Source organism: Rhamphochromis longiceps, linkage group LG5 (genome assembly GCF_057381845.1).
Source record: "Rhamphochromis longiceps isolate RC_006_pf linkage group LG5, R_longiceps_female_GT1.1, whole genome shotgun sequence".
NCBI lineage: Eukaryota > Metazoa > Chordata > Actinopteri > Cichliformes > Cichlidae > Rhamphochromis > Rhamphochromis longiceps.
In genome coordinates this window covers 42270969-42289736 of record NC_140561.1, presented here as the reverse complement: position 1 = coordinate 42289736, position 18768 = coordinate 42270969, and the positions used below count along the sequence as shown (strand labels likewise).

The 18768-nt window shown below is 48.4% G+C and overlaps 2 protein-coding genes across 7 annotated transcripts in view; both read left to right on the top strand.

Annotated features, from left to right (window-relative positions):
* Positions 1–2301, top strand: part of LOC146670689 (actin-associated protein FAM107A-like) — a 26708-nt gene extending 24407 nt beyond the window's left edge. Inside the window, exon 4 of one of the 2 annotated variants that reach the window (XM_085407738.1) lies at positions 1–2301. This exon is cut by the window's left edge and continues 1643 nt beyond it. The gene's annotated coding sequence lies outside the window, so the exon portion shown is untranslated. The other variant, XM_085407737.1, reaches the window with a different exon arrangement.
* Positions 2302–6533: 4232 nt separating this feature from the next.
* pik3c2b (phosphatidylinositol-4-phosphate 3-kinase, catalytic subunit type 2 beta) overlaps positions 6534–18768 on the top strand; it is a 45454-nt gene continuing 33219 nt past the window's right edge. For all 5 annotated transcript variants that reach the window (XR_014911828.1, XM_085407727.1, XM_085407726.1 and 2 more), the window contains exons 1-10: positions 6534–6778; positions 10077–10970; positions 12596–12696; positions 12799–12959; positions 13368–13488; positions 16674–16785; positions 16892–16971; positions 17071–17134; positions 17337–17483; positions 17567–17600. Coding sequence is in view for 4 of the 5 variants with exons in the window: in XM_085407727.1 (XP_085263853.1) it covers positions 10161–10970; positions 12596–12696; positions 12799–12959; positions 13368–13488; positions 16674–16785; positions 16892–16971; positions 17071–17134; positions 17337–17483; positions 17567–17600 (1630 nt within the window). In the remaining variant the exon portion in view is untranslated. The remainder of the gene's footprint in view (positions 6779–10076; positions 10971–12595; positions 12697–12798; positions 12960–13367; positions 13489–16673; positions 16786–16891; positions 16972–17070; positions 17135–17336; positions 17484–17566; positions 17601–18768) is intronic.

Genomic DNA, 18768 nt, shown 5'->3' with positions numbered 1-18768 from the left:
GCCGTCAGAGCTTCTCTGAGCTTCAGTGCTTGTTTTGTTACCTGCTTCATTAATGGAGAGCAGACAATGGAGGTCATGTTTGCCTGCAGTGCTGGTCTCCTGCACGTCTTCATTGTCCTGCGCTGGCTACCTCAGCGCAGGAATTTAGTGTCTTTTTATCAATAAGAACAGATTTATATGGATGAAATGTAATTCTTAGCTTCAAGTGAAAGAAACGGAGAAAACAAAGTGTCTAAAAATGACTTATATGAGAGACAAAAACCACCAGTAAAGAAAGAATCAATCATTTACATGTTAGTGATGGTGAATATAAAGCTGAAACCACAGAGGAGGAGCCGAGGAAACGTTTTTCCTCACATTCCTGATGATGTGCCATTTGGGTGGAGCTGAGTTCTGTTTATCCAGCAGGTGGCGCTGTGCTCCTGCTCAGCCTGTGAGTGGAAGAAGTTTGAGTTCGACTAACTCGAATGATCGTTTGTTTTTTATGTTTAAAACAAAGAATCATGTGAAGCTTTCAGTTGAATTGTATTTTATTTGTCAGTTTGGAGGCCTGACACCCCTCCGGGCACCTTTGTGAGCACTTATTCTGAAGCATTTTAAACAGGAAGTAAGGTGCAGTGTTCTCCAGTTAGAACTGTTCTTTGTACAGGTGTGTAAATCTTACTTTAGGCTGAGGCTAATTACTGGAGAAAGGAAAAGTTGTGATCATCAGAAAAGGTTAATGAGGGGCCACCAAACACCTGAGCCCAGGAGTCTGTAAGTCGGCGGTCTGGCCATGGTTCACGCCTCACTCTGCAGGGGTCACCAGTCTGATCTGATAAACAACATCTGCTTTATTTCCATTTCCTCACCTATTCTTAACTCCAGCGCAGACACATCTGGACTGTTTGGAAGTGTTTTCACTCCTGGAGCTAACAGTTTCACAAAGCACCTGGTTGCATGTGTGAGTGCAGGTAATGATGGCGAAGATTCCCATGCTCACCTTTCAGAAGAAGCTGGTTCTCGCCAGACAGACGTGCAGAGAGCGTGAGAAAGCTTCGCGCCTGTTACGAATGCTGCTCTCACAGAACCACACGCTTTAAAGATGACAGAGCTACTGTGACTTCACCTGCTGGTTTCTGAAAGATCACATCCAGATGTTTTCCATTATCTCCATCTTGGAAAAGCGAGGGATGGAGCTAACTGTTAAAAACCTTTTTTTTTTAACGGATGTATTTAATCAGGAAGTCCTGTGAGGATGACTACACTCTGATTCCAACTCGCTAAGTTTAAAACAAGGCTGTGCAGTCTCCATATTTCTGTTCCTGCTGGTTGCTGGATGCAAAACTTCTTTTCAAGCATTACTGAATTCAGATTTTACGAGCTGGCAGATGATTCCTGCTTATTTTTAAAGGAGAAAGATGAAAACCCCGAAGCAGTGAACCTTTCTCTGTAGTGTAAAGCGTGTCCTTTTCACACTGAAAGGCTGTTTTTTGCTTTGTGTACTTCACACAGGTTGAAAATACCGTCTCATATTTGGAGATTACTCCATTGAACGCTACCCCAACAGAGGTCGAATATCTTGTTAATAATTTCACCTCCTCACTACGTACGACTCTGGATACTGTAGCTCCTGTGAAAACTAAGGTCTCTAATCAGAAGTACCTGACTCCGTGGTATAATTCTCAAACACGTAGCCTAAAGCAGATGACTCGTAATCTGGAGAGGAAATGGCGTGTCACAAATTTAGAGGATCATCATTTAGCCTGGAGAAATAGTTTGCTGCTTTATAAGAAAGCCCTCCGCAAAGCCAGAACATCTTACTATTCATCACTGATTGAAGAAAATAAGAACAACCCCAGGTTTCTCTTCAGCTCTGTAGCCAGGCTGACAAACAGTCAGAGCTCTGTTGAGCCAACCATCCCTTTAACGTTAACTAGTAATGACTTCATGAACTTCTTCACAAATAACATTTTAACCATAAAAGAAAAAATTACCCATAATCATCTCTCTGTGGGGAAAAAAGAGCATATCTGCATGAAGCTGACAGAGGCAACGAACCAATCGCATCCATTTCAGTTGTCAAATCATCAAATTCACCTCTTCGCTTGTTTGTGCACCTGCACAGCTTCCTTCCTTATTTCATTTTAAATAAGCACGTCATAACGGCCTCAGCAGTCACTGCAACTATGTTCCATGCAGCTCTGGTTCCCTGCAAACGAGGCTGAAACCCTGACACCATCCCCCGGGTCAAAGGGCAAACTCACAGCTGAACTCTGAACGCCACCCTGCTGTAATAAAAACGACTTCCTGTGGAGTTGTTCCTGTATGAGCTCATCATTATGATCTATAGTAACTGATCAAAGTGTGTTTGAGTATAATGTCCTTTGTTGTGTTACAGGATTTAGGATTCATGTTCAGGTCAACTGGGATCAGTGATGATGGAGGAATTTTACTGCACTCACAGAATTCCTAAACAGGAAAGATGCTCCACTGGATCACAGCAGGAAAACATAACAAACTGAGATTTGATTTTTTTTATCTTATATTGGACAGATTTATTCAATGAGGTAAATTATTGTGACATCACAGGGTGATCTAACAATTAGCAGTTCACAGTAAAAACCAACAATCAGCTGAGAGAATGTTAATTAGTGGCTCAACAATCCTGAGGAGGGAGGGCGCTGCAGGTCCGCTAACCAAAATAATCCAGTGTGAGCTCAGGTTCAAGTGTTTGTCTCTGAAAACAGCGAGGCAGATACATGAGAGGAGGCTGAAGGAGAATCAGTCTGCTTTGGATTTAACAAATAACTCTTGTGACAGAAACCAGTGAGCACTGTGCAAAGGTCTGAGGGTCTGAGGATTAGGACTCAGGTGGAGCTCGGGATTCATCTACAGGAGAGCTGCATCATTACAAACTGAAGTCTGTGTGAACAGGTGACCTGGACGATGTGCAGAAGTACAGGAATGCCATTTACCGTCTGATCACGAGCCGTCCCACGTTACTGTGACACATGCATGTATGCGTGCTTGGCTTTCTAGTTTAATGGCAACATTGAGGGTGAGGGTTAAGGCCCCATTAATCTGACACACTAACACTTTTATTTGTCACAGATTCAGCAGAGAGAAGTCACTTCTAACACCGGGTTTAGAAAATATAGTGGCAAAGTAAAGTGCACATTTTGTAGTCCATCATCTATAAATTGTAGGTTCAATATTGTGGACATCTGGTGGACATATACTCGTCTCTCACAGCGGTGAGACAAGTATGAGGCTGTTCCAGTTCTCAGCACGCAGTTCTTCTCTTTTCTTAAGTTTTTAGCGATTCTCCTACCCACGTTTCCAATACTGGAAATGTGACTGAGGTCAAGGAACAGAGGTTAGAAGTAGGAGATAGGAGGGACTTTTGGAACACACCCTTGGAGTCTCTTTTTTCCCCACCTTTGAGTCCAGGCCAGGTGTGGTTTCTCCTCGCTCCGGGCGTGGGTGGGTTCTCTCTCTGCAGTCAGGCCTCAGCTGGAGTCACCTCTGACATTTAAGGACCAGCTCAAGCATCCAATCCTTGCCAGATTTCAGGGTTAGGGTTAGGGGTTAGGGTCAGTCGGCTTCTTTATCGTTTCCTCGACTTCTCTGCACCAACTCTGTTCTCTCCCTGTTTCTGCTTTAACCAGCCTGGCTCATCAAGCCACTACTTATCTTCCTTCTCACTGTTGCCAAAGTGCTTGCTCAAAAGGGGTCATATGATTGTTGGGGCTTTCTTTGTTTGACTGCACTTCTCCAGTCCGAAAGACATTCTAAAGTGTCCTTGCTGTAGATTCTAGTGGTGTGGATCAGCGAATTGATGTCTCGTTCACTCTTGGCATACAAGTTGATGTCATCCATGTAGAGGTGGCGACTGACGATTGCTTCGTTCCGTAGTCGGATTCATGGCCAGTTGTGTCGATGATCTCACTGAGGGGGTTCAACCTGGAACAGCAGTGGGAACAGAGCATCTCCTTGGTAGGGCCCACACTTGATGATGACTTTTGCTGTGTGTTTGAAGTATCCAGTATTGTACGCCACATCCCCACTGGGTTCCTGATGAAGGCTCTTAGGGTCCTGATGATCTTGTATAGTTCTAGGCATTCCAGGATCCAGGTGTGGGGCACTGAGTCGTAGGCCTTCTTGTAATCAATCCAAGCAGTGCACAGTCTTGCAGTCTTGGGGAACTGCTCTTTCTTCCAGTAGCTGGTGTTTTGCCTCTCGGGTGCTCCTGTTGATTCCTTTCTGTGTCCCACTCATGTAGGCAATATCCCTGTTCATCCTAGTCACTATGATGCTTGACTGGAGCTTCCATGTGGTAGTGATGCAGGTTATTGGCCAGTAATTGGATAGGGCCGGTTCCTTCTGGCGATCCTTGAGGATCAGGACTGTCGGCCTCTCCTGTCTTGTCACACTCATTGACTGCTACGGGTTTCTCAATGACTGTTTGCGGTTTCTGACTCAGTCACAGCGCCTCATTTGAGTCTGCTTTTGAGTCCAGCCTTAATCTACAGCCCACAAAACAGTGAGAACAACTGTTGACCCGTCCACAAATCATGCTCTGCACAGACTCAGCCGACCTGTTCTTTATAAAAAGGTCTAAATTCTAAATGATGTTTCATTTTTGGTGGATGTCGGAGTCTGAGGGTGTTTTCACACATATAGTTGTTTATTCTGGTCCAGATCAGTTAATGAGGTAGTAAACTCACGAGTCGCCAAGCTGGTGGTGCGTACAGACGTGTACGCGGTGTCACAGCGCTCCCGACTACTGTGCACGTTTTTGTGTTTTTTATGCTTTTTATTGTGACTTGCTGCAATCACTGATCACTTTCACTCGTCAGGAATCGATAGATATCATCCATAGCCTGAACCTGGACTTTACTTTAGATTAGACACACAGTATTCAGAGATTGTGAGACCAGCAGGTGCTCCATGGGCTATTGTCTGGAACAGCAAGCAACACAGACGGCACTCCTCTCCCTGCACCTGAGCCAGGACCGCAACAAAACTCTGGTAAGGGAGGGGGGCCATAATGCATACAGAATTATAAAAAGTCACTGCTCACCAGACTTGGAGGCCATGTCCATTCAGTGCGGGCCCTTTTATCTACCTGCGAGCTAACAGTAGCCATAGTTATCATTGTTTACATCCAGAGGGCGTTCATGTTGTTGCTGGGGACTTTAATAAGGCATGTTTGAAATCTGTACTCCCCCAAAACCAACATGGTAAGGACACTTACCATGTTGGTTAGTTTTTCCCAGTGGTTTGGTTAGTTTTCACACAGAGAAACATTGAAGTGAACTCCAAGCGAACCAAAATGCATCACCACAAACAACGTGAGAATGTTCAGTCTGCCCACTGGTCACATGTGTCTGGGACAGGAGCAGTAAAACTAAACACAGGAGGAATGTGGTGTGTGAGAAAACTGAAAATTTAAGTTAACCAGCTAGCTGCCAGCCCGTACAGACCTGTGCACATTCATAGTAGCTTCCCACATTGAGAATACAATGCAGACATGGCTACAGTAGCTGGGCTGTTGGTTCAGATCGAGGTCTGATCCTGTTCACACCATTAACAAACCTCTCTGGAGTTGGTTTGGAACCATATCGAGAACACCTTCTCCAAAAGGGTCTCTGTTGTTTTGGTCCAAGTATGCTTACTGTATTCACACCTGCACCAACGAACCACACCGAAAAGAAAACCAACCAGAGTTGGGTTTAAACAGACTAAACACCCACCCTAGGCCTTTATACACTCAGTATGTAACGAATAAACGACTTGAAATTCAGATGTTTTTGGTTCCGCACACGTCGTGTAGGGTATTAACTCACTTGAAAATACCGAAAAATGATTCCTGAAAAATCATGCTGTGAAAAAAATGGAGTGGACAGAAAGTGGCATTGAGCTGGTTCTGATGTTTCTAGGTGAAGACTGGATTCTCAGGAAAAGGCAGCAGGAGGAGAATTTCCTGGTTTGATCCCGGAGTCGAAGCTTTCAGACGTACTTCCGGATGTCAAAGAAATCATTTCACAGAGCCGACTGACCCTGGGAGGCACCTAGCTTTGAGTCTGAGGGAAAACAGGATTATTTTACTTTTTCACATCACTGTGTATTTAGTACTGATGCTACGATGATGCTTGTTACCAAACGCAGTGCTATGATTGGTCAGATCTGTTTATTCAAGTCTTGAAAAATCAGAAAAAGCCAACAAAAAAAATGTTGGGGGTTTAAAGTCTTACACAGCTTTTATTTTGAAGGTTTTTGGAAAGCTGAATGCACTCGGCTCATCTTCTGTAGTTTAAATGTGGCAGTAAATAAAATGTTCAGACATTTTTCACAGCATGTGAACAAGGGATTTTTGTTCATTAAAATATTACGTGTCATAGCTCAGTGGGCTACATACTGAACTCAGGCTGAGGGGCCTGGACCCCCGGGAGTCGTCCGCTGCAGTCATTGAATGATGTGACGTCATCTCCGCTTTATTTTGGAAAGGTTTGGAAAGAGTGGTGCTCTCTGTGGCTTGACTGCGCAGGTCCGCAGCTGGCGGCAGAGACAGACGCAGAGTTCGTCGTTCCCGGCTGGAGCACCGCCGGAGCCGCCTGCTTTGTTCGCCACAGGCTGAGCGCGCGGAGCTGGTGCTTCCAGTGCTTAGAGGAAACCTCCGTAGTTGCGAGCGCAGAGCGTTAATCTGCCGGGAGACCCGGCGGAGGGACCGGTGTGATTTGTGGGACGGTACACGGTGTAAAATGGCTCCCGGGCACCGCGAGCACCGACTCAGGTAAGAGTCCGCACCTGCCGCCGCACTGCTAACGGCTCTGACGCACTTGTGTCCGGAGGGCGGGGGGTAGCTGTGGCCGCGGCCGGTCCCTTTGCTTCACCGGACGTCTTTCTTCGGAGAGGAGCTTCAACCAAACTCTGTTGGAAAACCTCCATAAATAAGCCGATTCTCGTCCTTGTGGACCTGGGCTGCTTTTGGGCCCTGACCCGGGATCTGTGTTCGGGTTTGGGTCATTCGGCCTGTGTTTGGTCCGCGTGGGTGGTCGCTGTAGTCGGAGGTTGGTGTTTACCACTAAGAATCAGAGCGGGTGCTCGCCACCGCCCTCCGCGGCGCGATGTGGGTGGGAACCCCCCCCCCCAAAGCCCCCATCAGATAAGATAGAACTTTATTAATCCCTCGGGTGGGTTCCTCTGGGAAATTCGACTTCCAAAAAAAAGCACAGCAACGACCGATCAGCAGAGGCCCGGCGTGTTTACAGGGGCCCGCAGGCTGCAGGTGACCGGATGTTACTGACGGCGCCGCAGTACTGCGCGGGTCCGAGCCCCTCGCTGGGAAAGATGTTAAAACGCGTGTATTTTGAATGGAGTTTGGTAGGACTCGCTGTAACTGTGCATCTGCTGCTCAGATGTTTGGACTCATTACATTCAGCTCCGCTGTCATCACACCTGCCACCTGTTTTCCGCTGAGTCTGCGCAGTTTGTCCGCTAGCAAACTAACAGGTTCAGGGTCCGCTATGACGTCACCCACACCTCTCTTACAGTTATGATTAACTTGAACTAAAGTGTGTATTTTCACAGTTGATGGGCTCGTGTTTCTGTGCAGCAAACGCTTTCACAGTTGCAAACAAAAATATGTGGCTATGACGTCATTACCGGGGCAGGCCTGTAACTGGTGAAACCTGTTCTGTTTACAGCAAACATCGATAAAGAAACCGGATAAGACGTATAAATATAAGTAGTCTTGATCCACCTGATTGAGCATTGATTAATGATTCATGGTTTCGTCACACTTTGTTGCTTAGAGCCTTGAACCTGTGAGGTCAACACTGTCATCTGCTCTTTTTTTTTTTTTTTTTTTTAATTCCTCTTAAATGGCCTGTATTTGTATAGCACTTTCACTCGTCCCTAAGGACCCCAAAGTGCTTTACTGCGCCCATCCACACACAGGTGATGGCAGCTACATTGTAGCCACAGCCACCCTGGGGCGCACTGACAGAGGCGAGGCTGCCGGACTCTGACCACCACCAGTAGGCAACGGGTGAAGTGTCTCGCCCAAGGACACAACGACCGAGACTGTCAGAGCCGGGGCTCGAACCGGCAACCTTCCGATTACAAGACGACCTCCCAACTCTTGAGCCACGATCGCCCCACAATCTTATTTTTATTCTGTAACAAAACTTTAATACAGCTTTTAGAATGAGGAGATTATGTATGGAGAGCAAACCGTATCAGGCTGTGCTCAGTCATCCAGGTGAGGAAGCCCTAAAAAGTTGATTCTGTTCATCCGGACGTTTTCAGTGAAGCGTTTCATCATCATCAGGTGACTTCTTCAGTCAGCGACAAGTGTGAAAACCTGCGCTCAGAGCCCCTCGCCGACGAGGTGACCGCCTTGGTGAGGAGGAGCAGCGGCCTCCTTGCCCCATCTCTGGGAGAGCCCACCCACCCTTCAGCAAAGGTCATATCCACCATCTCGCTTCTTCACCTTCAGAGTAACCAGCAATAAATTCAGCCTTAGATTAATCGCGTGTTATCACACATTTCTGTAGCAACGTCAGGGCTGTGACTCCGCCTGGTGACAGGTGGCTGCATAACATGTAGGGCACACTTAGGTTAAAGCGTGCGTGTGGTCCGGACGAGTCGCACGCGTCTGCAGTCACAGTTCACGATTTAACGTGCTGACGACACTCGCACAGGCCGTGATGAAGACGAGCTGTGACGACAGATGAGATGAAGACGACGTCAGTTTATAACGCTGACTCTGAACTAACGAGCAGGTGAAACATGTCAGCGACTGTGTTCGTTTATTCTTTTTAGTCTAACCGAGAAAAAGGAAAAAACAGGAACTGCGTTCAGTTTCATCTTCAGCTGATCGGCACACGTCTGAACTTTATTACCTGTGACGAATCAGCAGCTTTTATCTCACCTGCTGGCGCCCACAGAAGGTACAAAAGTCCACCTGAGCACGCACACAGACGCACCTTTACCTGGAGCCGGTCTCATAGCGCAGGCTACAGATTTCAGCCGCTCCTCACTGACGAGCTGACGTCACAGATCAGATTGTTTAATCCCAGATAACCCGGATGTTTTTTGTCCCACAGAAGACGAAACGAATCAGATCTGCAGCCAGGCTCTGATTCAGTTGCTGATGTCACGCGGCATCAGCGACGCACGCCATGTGACGCGTCTGCCGGTCTTGAACGTCTCGATTTCTGCAGCCGGGTCGGAGACACCCGTGTGCAATTGTCTTGGTTTTTCTCATTTTAATTATGCTCCAGGTACGCAAACACTGCGGCTCTTTGTCAGCTCGTGCGTTGATTTCAGGGGGAGGAGCCTGGAAGTCAGAAACAGTCAGCAGCAGGCGCACTGAGCATCCTGGACGAGTTCAGGTGTGTGCAGCCAATCAGCTCGTCAGCGATGATGAGCGTCTCCCATCAGCCAGCCTCAGAGCCGCGTGGCTACAGACACACTTTAAATCTGAGTGATTGTCAGTTAGCAGAGGGGGCGGGGCTGAGGTGGCGATGAAAGCTGCTTTCATTAATCGTTATCAAGACTGAACAATTATCAAAAATACATTTATATTTAACTTATTGATCGATTATCAAAAATGAGAATTTAATCAGTCATTTCTCTGATTAATGTCAGTTATTGATCATCCTGCTGACCCCCACACACACAAAAGCTCACTGATGAATATTGATTATTATTGATTACCTGTCAGTTCTGCTGGAGCTGGTCCAGTTTTTAAATCATTGACTTTCAGTCAGTTTGATAAAATGATGATGCGCAGGGACTTCCTGCTGTAGCGCGATATTTATCTGGCCTCAGCCAAAAGGCTGATTGGGGACTTTCACCGCCGAGCGGGCGGTGGCGCAGACACCCGACTTTGTCATCACGAAGTAAGGTTTTCAAATGAATTCCGTAGCTGCAGCTGTTCTTGTTATGTTTATGAGCGTAAACCAGATTAATGCTGCGAAAGACGACATATTTTCACCTTAACTTCCTGTTATTCCTTCAGAATAAAGCTCCAGGGTGAAGCGTTGTAGCTTTGGCTGACCACCTCTTTGTCTCTCTATCCTCAGCTGATCAGCAGCTCCATGTGACGTCACTGCTTCTTCCAGCAGCGCTTCAACCGAGCTCTTCCTCCTCCTCTGCTACGAGGTGGCATGTCGGCGGCTCAGACCCAGAAGGAGAGCAGCGAGGCGGGCTGGGGCTGCCTGGAGGCTCTGGGTCTCAGTCAGAAGGAGATCGTCCTGGCTGAGGCCCTGCAGATGGAGTACGATGCCCTGTCCAAACTCAGACAGGACAAGAGCGGAACGGGACCCAGCCAGACCGGCTCCAAGACCCCCAATCCCTCCATCGAGCGCCACCAGTCCACACCTTCCCCGCCGGGAGGAAACCTGCTGATGGGCCTTTCCGGGTCCGAATCCTCCCTGAACCAAGCGGGAGGGTCCCAGTCTCCACAGTCCGCCCCAGCCAGGGCCCTCCCCCCTCAGGGCGGCTACGTCAAGGAGTCCCCATACATCCTGGACAGTTCTGAAGTCTGCAAGTTCAGGGATGCTTCTGTGCCCAGCCTTGGGGACTCTCCCGGATCCAGTTCAGGGTTTCTGCCAAAGGGTTTTCCCGCTCTTCCAGATGACACACCCCCCGCCATCCCACCAAGAAACCCCATCCCGCCACTGGCAGTGTCCGAGAACCCCTTCCTGCCCCCCCGACCCTCCACCGTGCCGCGGGACGTGAACCTGTTCATGCCCAACGTGGATCGGCCCAAAGTGACCTCCGGAGACCTGAACTATGACACCATCAACGACTCGCTGTCCCGACTAAATGACAGCTGGCAAGGTCGGAGGGCCAACGGCGACCAATCAGGCAAGCCCGTGGCCCGCAGCAAGACGCTCCCCCCTCAGGTGCCTCCCAGGACGTACGTAGCTGTTCCCAAGAGCAACAAGAACCAGCGTCCGGTCTCTGCAGACCCGGTAAGCCCCTCTGAGGTCGTGCGTCAGCTGTTTGTGTTGAGCTGTACTCTGATTGGCCACTTAAACAATTTCTTTCTGATTGCATTTCTAACACTGTTGAATACTGCAGTGTGTGATTATAAGCAGCATCTCTGTCTCTGAAGAGCTGCTTCTTCTGTAACGAGGGTCCCGCTGCACCCTTGGTGTCACTATGTTTCCACATGAATCAAACTCGAGCTGAACTGAAGCACACAGCCAGTTCAGCTGAGATGAATCCCAATACGTATCTCGAGTTCATCAGAACCGATCAGTTTAATTAACTCGCAGAAAAGTCAACAAAGCCACCAGCAGCTAATAAGTCAGGGGTGGATTCTGATGGGCTTCACCTGGACCTTTGTCACTTGGTTCTTAACACTCTCTGAAGGCCAGGTTAGATTGTGGCTGAGTGTGTCTCTCCTGATGTCAGCAGACCCCACCTGGATCATGTTTGGTCCAGGTGGGGTCCTTAAATTGTTCTGCTTTTGTTGTTGATCTGGTTTTGAAGATGATCTGGTCCTCAGCAGATCGTAGAGTTATTCAGATACAACCTGAGATGATGTGAGAAACAGGACATCATTATTTATGCGCAGCTCTCTGAGCTCTGCAGCAGCTCGTTCTGTTGGAGATTTGCTGCCGTGCTCGCCGACCTGTCGACGGCCCGGTTTGGTCCAAGCTTCAGCTGTGATGACCTCAGATTTGAATACAGAGGAGTCACCGGTGCACTCGGGTCTTCCTTCTCTCTGCTGTTTGTTCTGGTGCTTTGTGGGCAGTTTGGGGTGAGTTTGATTGGTTCGCACTCAGGAAGACGTGGCGCCGTGCAGACACACCTGATCTGCAAAACCTCGTAGAGCTGCTTGCACTGCTGATCAGTAGATCAATATACGTGATTGTCGGCACCCAGCTGCTGCTCTGAGCTCTGTTAGGTTAGAGCTGCAGACAGACGGCGGCTAAAATGTTGGCGCTGACGGTAGCCAACATGAATCTGAGTGCGACAGCAGAAAACAGGAAGTGTTCGTCTTTGAGGGGCGTTAATCGCCTCCTTCGTGTTTCTGAGAGCAGGAAGCTGAATTTACATCATTGTCGATGTGTTTGTGTTCAGACACGCTGCAGCTGTGCAGCGGCTTCATTTAGAAAAAACACCCCCGCGCTCAGAGTTGTGTCACTTCCTGTCAGAAGTCCTGACAGGAAGTCCAGGTTTTCAGATGGTTTCTGGAGAAGTGCTGCGGTTTGATTCCCAGCCCTTCGCATGGAACCCAGTCAGACCAGTTCCACCAGCTGTAACTTGAAACCAGATTGGCAGGCGGCGTCCTGACACGCTTCCTTCGCCGCGCTTGGACGTGCTCAGACTGACGCTTCAGTTTCAGCATTTTTATTTCCCTCAAAACACGAACTCATCACCACATTCTTCCTCCTCCTCCTCTTCCTCCTTCTTCTTTTTCTGCAGCCTCAATTTCATTTCCTGCCTCAGACGTTTTTTCAATGTTTAAATGAAACGTAAAACAATCCCCGCCACGCTTTAATGTCGACCCCACACACACACACACACACACACACTCTGAACTGTGTGTGTGAGAGTCTCTGATTGGCTGTCTTTGCGTGTCCTGCAGGTGTCGCTGGGCACTAGGATGAACGGTTTCGGGTACGAGCTCTTCCAGGTGTCGGAGGAGCGTGACGAGGAGGTGGCAGCGTTCTGCCACACGCTGGATGTGTGAGTAGCCTGTTGCCGTGACGATCACATTCAGTCACAATCCTCTGTCTCTCCCTTGCAGGCGTCTCCACCTGCTGCCCTCTCACCTGTCTTTGCCCTCAGGCTGCGCTCGGCGTACCCGTGCTGTGACCGCTCAAAGAACGCCGGCTTTGTGTGGTCGCCCTCCGTCGGCCACGAAGAGCTCCATCAGGGCCTGGGGGTCAGTGTGAAGGTGACGGTCATCAGTGAGCACTTCAGAGAGCCGCTCACCTTTACCTGTGACAGTAAGACGTCTGGTTTTTCCGTGAGGATAGAAATGTCTGACTGAAAACGTTAGCTTCGTATGAATATGCAATACCCAAACGCGACCGGCGCGCTGGCTGCCATCTTGCTTTTTAAAATTCATCTGGGACACGCCATTATTTCCCCGGAGGGTCAGTCAGGTCAGCTCAGGGGTTAAAGGTCAGGAGAGCAAACAGAACAGCACTGACCCTTCAAAAGTCTGCCAGTGCAGTTTAAAGGAATTCAGTCAGTTTGTCCTCTTAAAGTCAGTTTTATGTCCAAGAAACGCTAAATTACGCTGTGATGTTATTTTACCCTGAAAGGACCTGCTGATGGCATCCAGCTGTGCGTGCGTGTGTAGAGTTATACTTCACCTGTTTATAATACTGCAGCGTGTGTGTGTGTCTGAGGTTCGTCCACCGTGGACCTGCTCATCTACCAGACTCTGTGCTACGCTCAGGACGACCTCGACCATGTGAACGTGGACGACTACCTGCTGAAGGTCTGCGGACATGACGAGTTCCTCCACAAGTAAGAACCTCAGAACCTCGGGGTCTCCGAGCCGTGCCTGAACTCAGCATCTCTGTAGGGGAGCGTCCTCTTCCAGCTGATCTGTGGTCTGTGGTTCAGACATAATAACAGAGAGCAGAGCTGTGGTTGCTGTTACACCAGCAGCAGTAATGACCACACGCACGCACGCACGCACAGTGCTCCAGCTCTGGGTTCACACACCAACGACGTCCTTGCTGTTTTAGGCGGTGTGTCTGTTTGCCTGTACAAATCCCCAGTGTGTGTGTGTGTGTGTGTGTGTGTGTGTGTGTGTGTGTGTGTGTGTGTGTGTGTGTGTGTGTGTGTGAGAGAGAGTGATATCCTGGCGGAGCCTGGCTGGACTTCCTGTGGTGGAACAATGAGTGTTTATCACTTGTGAACAGCTGTCGGTCCGCCTGGCGCTCTGCTGGCTGTCGGTGTCTTTACGGCGTCACGTGTCCTGAAGTCTTTGAGACAGCCCGTTCGTCATGTTTCAGTACACTCAACATGCTTCACACAGACGTGTGTTGGTTTATAAGGACTAAGGCTGCAGTGCTGTAACTGACCTCAGGTCAGCAGACTGAGATATGATTGTGGGACAGTTTAAGATGTGCAGCTGATTACCTGAGAGGTGTGCTGGGTTCTTAACAGTGAGAGCTTTGTAATCTGAGCCAATGAAGTGCGTTCAGTACTGGCGTGACGTGCTCATATGTGCATGAAGCTCTGCTGCTGCTGATCTGGAGTGTGCTGTACGGACAGTTCCACATAGAGCAGGGCGATATGGCCAAAAATATTTATCACGATATACACTTGAAGATTTGCGATAACGATATAACTGACGATATAATTGACACGAGACAAAATACTTTACAACTACTCAACTTTATTAGTGCAAAAAACCATCAATGTATTTCCACTTCAACAAGCAGCTGTTTTTTTTATCTGCATTAAAGTTATATAAACATGTAACAGTGCAAATGCAAATTCCTCGCTGACAGTTTAACCAAAAGGCATTTCAGTGGAAACTGGCCGACACATCCTCAGCATAACCATGTATAACATCCACAACACTTTAAAAGAGGTTAAACACACACAGTACGGTAACATTATGCTGAAGCACAGCACGTATCACTCCGCGAGGCCCCGCCTACGACAGCCGTAACGCTCCGACAATCCATCAAGCGGTGCGACTTCGTAGCTCAGCAAAGTCGTACTGAAACATGTGACAGATTTTCGAGCGCCGTGCACATAAAATCGTTTCGAGGTCAGTAAACACAACCAGAGTTCATACATAAGGCACACGGGATTATAAGGGGCTCTGTCGACTTTCAGAAAAATGGATTGATTTTAAGTGCGCCGTATTTTCCAAACAACACGGTAATAACGGCGGCCCGCTAGCATGCGCTACCAAAAATAGTGCTTTGTTGTGAATCTGACGGACGAAAGCTAAACCAGTTCCACACCAGTGAAGCTGCAGCGTTTTTACAAACCAGTTCTGGTTCATCAGTTTCATTCAACGATCCGCTCTCGCTCTTCTCGTTCTGCGTCACCGCCATGATTTGTCCACCATGTGCGTATGAAAACAAAGGCACTGCGCATGCGCATTTTACCCATATTCTATCGCGATATTTCATTTTCTTATCGTTGCCCAACATTACACTGTGAACGGTATGATATGGCCCAGTTTCAGATATGAATACGTTTGTCGATGTGATTTTTCAGACCTGAGATCAGAGATATGTTCGAGCAAATATTTCTGTCTCGTCTGTTCAGTTTGGGACATGCACCATTAACACCCGTCGAGCAGCAGTGAGTACAGCTGTGTGTCGTCTGCATAGAATGGTATATCATGGAGCATGCACAGGTGACCCAGCGATGGCCCGAGGGCTGAAACTTCGACCCTCTGGGGCGTTTTCACACCTTCTTCCTGTGGTTTGGTTTGTTGTCACACAGAGAAAAATCCAAGTGAACTTCAAGCAAACCACATCAGTGTTCAGTCCGCTCATTGGCCAGGTGTGTCTGGGGACGGGACCAGCACAAGTAAACACAGGAACAAGGTGTGTGGGAGAAACCTGAGAAGTTGGGTTGTTTCCCGACTTGCTGCTAGCCTGTAATCAAATCAAATCACTTTTATTGTCACATCACATGTGCAGGCACACTGGCACAGCACATGCGAGTGAAATTCTTGTGTGCGAGCCCCACAAGCAACAGAGATGTGCAAACACAACAACACAAACGAGCAAAATACAAGAATGGCCAACCTGAAACTAATAAATATATGTACGATATATAATAGTGTATGCATTTCTGGATGTGTATGCTAAATATTTTCCTACGTGTGTGTGTGTGTGTGTGTGTGTGTGTGTGTGTGTGTGTGTGTGTGTGTGTGTGTGTGTGTGTGTGTGTGTGTGTGTGTGTATACACATTTTTACAAATTAAATAGTAAAAAAAAAAAAAAATAATAATAAAATATACAGAGTTGAATATGTGCAAAACAGTGGCGTTACTGTACAGTATGGAGTGCATAATGTTAAAGTTCCAGTAGTGAAGCTGAGGTGTCTATGACGTGTTCAGCAGTCTGATGGCCTGGTGGAAGAAGCTGTCTCTCAGTCTGCTGGTACGGGACCGGATGCTGCAGAACCTCCTTCCTGATGGAAGCAGTCTGAACAGTTTATGGCTGGGGTGACTGGAGTCCTTGATGATCCTCCCCGCTTTCCTCAGGCACCGCTTCCTGTAGATGTTTTGGAGGGAGGGAAGCTCACCTCCAATTATCCAATTATTGTACAGACCTGTGCAGGGTGAGAATACAAAAACACGTGGCTACGGGACCTCTTTTAGCTCCAGCTTGTGACGTGTTCCTGGTAGTTGGTTCAGGTCGGGTCACGTTCGCACCATGAGTGAACCGCTCGTTTTGCTCTGCAGCCGAGTGTGGTTACTGTGTTCATGCCTGCACCGCACCGAGGGGGATCGAACCAGAGCTTGATTTAAACAGACTAAACGCTGCAGGTGTTAAACTCCCTCAGATACGATGAGAGCCAGTCACCTCACCTGTTAAACCGGCTGGGTCTAAAGTCTGCGAAGCTTCAGAAATCCACTTAGTGAGTGGATTTTTCCAGCTGCTTTTATTGTGGAGGGGTTCTTAGAGGAAGCAGTATTGTGCCCTGTGTGTGTCTTTCTGTGCGTCTCAGCGCGCAGACTCTGGGTGGGCTCGAGTTCGTTCAGCAGTGTCTGAAGTTCGACTGGGATGTCCGGCTGTGCCTCGTCAAGAGATCGTCCATCAGCATCGAGCTGGCCCGCACGGTACACGTAAACACACTCACTCACACACACAGCATATAAACCAGGGTGTGACCCGGTCACCCATCGTCGTCACGCCACTGCATGATTTGAGTCTTTGTTTTTACAGAAAGATGACGATGAGACGGCATCCACCATGAACCACAGCATCCTGCTGCAGGAGCGTCCAATCAAACAGACAGTCACCAGGTGAGGGGCGGAGCTCGCAGCTCGCAGAGGCACTCTGATTTCCTCCAACAGCTGATCAATCAATCACCGATTTACTGATAACATCTGTCTGTCGATCAGGGAGGCTCTGACCCTGCTGCTCGACACATTTCACAACGAGGCCGAGTCCTTCCTGCTGTCAGAGGTGACACACACACACACACACACACACACACTGATGTGTGGCGCTGCGCTCCGTCTTGTGTTCACGTTGATGAGGTTTGAGTTCATGAATGTGAAGGGGCGGAGCTTAAACTGAATCCGGACTATCAGAGATTTCATGAAAACATAAAGTCAGACTCTGAGCTGCTCGCTGAGCCTCCTCCTCTGTCCTGTCGTCTGTGAAGGTGGAGCTGCCTCTGCATGTGGAGCGCCTCGTCCAATCCGTGAAGGCGCTCTGCAGCTCGTTGGCTGCCGTGGAGACGCCCGACGTGACCTCGGCCCTTAACCAGCTCCCAGCGTGCCCTTGTCGCCTGCAGCCCAAAGTCCTGAAGGTAAACGTGTGCTTCAGTGAGGCTCAGAGCAGGTGAGGGTGTGAGTTTGTTCACTGACGGGTTACTCTCATCTGTCCTCCCAGGATGCATCAGTGCTGGCTGTCAGGGAGAACAGAGGTACGTACTAACAGGAAGCTCTGACTGCTGTGAAACGCTGTAAAAGCAGCCTCGGGAACACTAAGAGGATGCACTGGGGGGGCACCAAGCTTTGGAGGGTAATGTAGTGACTAATGTGAGTCTGTTGGCCCCAACCAACCAATCTGGTGACGTCACATCTCCGTACTGACAGAAAATGGCGCCGAACTTGTTTTTTAAACTTGAAGCTCTTGTTTCTTAAATCCAGCCTGACGGAGTTACACCTGTGTCAGTGTCTGAGAGCAGGGCTCAGCGTCAAGTCCTGGACAAACTGACAAAACACTTCAAAGACATGACAGAAACAAAGAAACTAAAAGTTAAAGATGTGCCTTCAGGCAGGTTTTAAAGCTGTCGAGTGTTGCAGAGGTCCGAAAAGCCTGGAGCTGAAGGAAGACCATTTCCTCCAGGACTTTGGACACCAAAGGGAGTTACAGATGAGTCTTTTTTGAGAACTGGCTGCACTGTGGCATGTTTGAAATCAGCTGGAGCTGTTCCTGTTAGAAGGGAGGTGTTAATAATGGATGGCACGCTTGGTGCAAGAGTGTCAACGAGTTCTTTGAAAAGGCGAGTGCGGATAATGTCGAGGTGAGACACGGAGGGCTTAAGACGGGAAACTACTTCAGCCAGAGCGCCCAGAGAAACGGGCTCAAAGTGATTGAACACAGGGGAACAGGAGGATCGTAAGCTGGAGGCATGCGAGTCCTGACAGCAGCAACGGTTTTCAGATAGCTGGAGACTCTGGAAACTGTGTGACGGGTTAATAACTGAATCAATGGTGAAATACGACTCGGGTCTGTGGCTGTTATTAGAGATGATGTCTGATAAATCACACGAGTTTTGTGGGGCAGCAAACATGGATGTTAAAATCCCCAAGAACTTGACCCCAGATAACAAGTCTAGAATAAAACCATTTGTTAAACTGGGGAGAACAATAAACAAGTGCACACAGCACAGGAGAATACAGATCCATCAAAGTAGTGATAACTCAGAACTACCATACATATCAGTGGCTTTAAATTTCACACCAGTGTGTGAATGTGGGGATGACTGGATATGTAAAGCGCTTTGGGGTCCTTAGGGACTAGTGAAGCGCTATATAAATACAGGCCATTACCATTTACCATTTAAAAATGGATGCAAGACCTCCGCC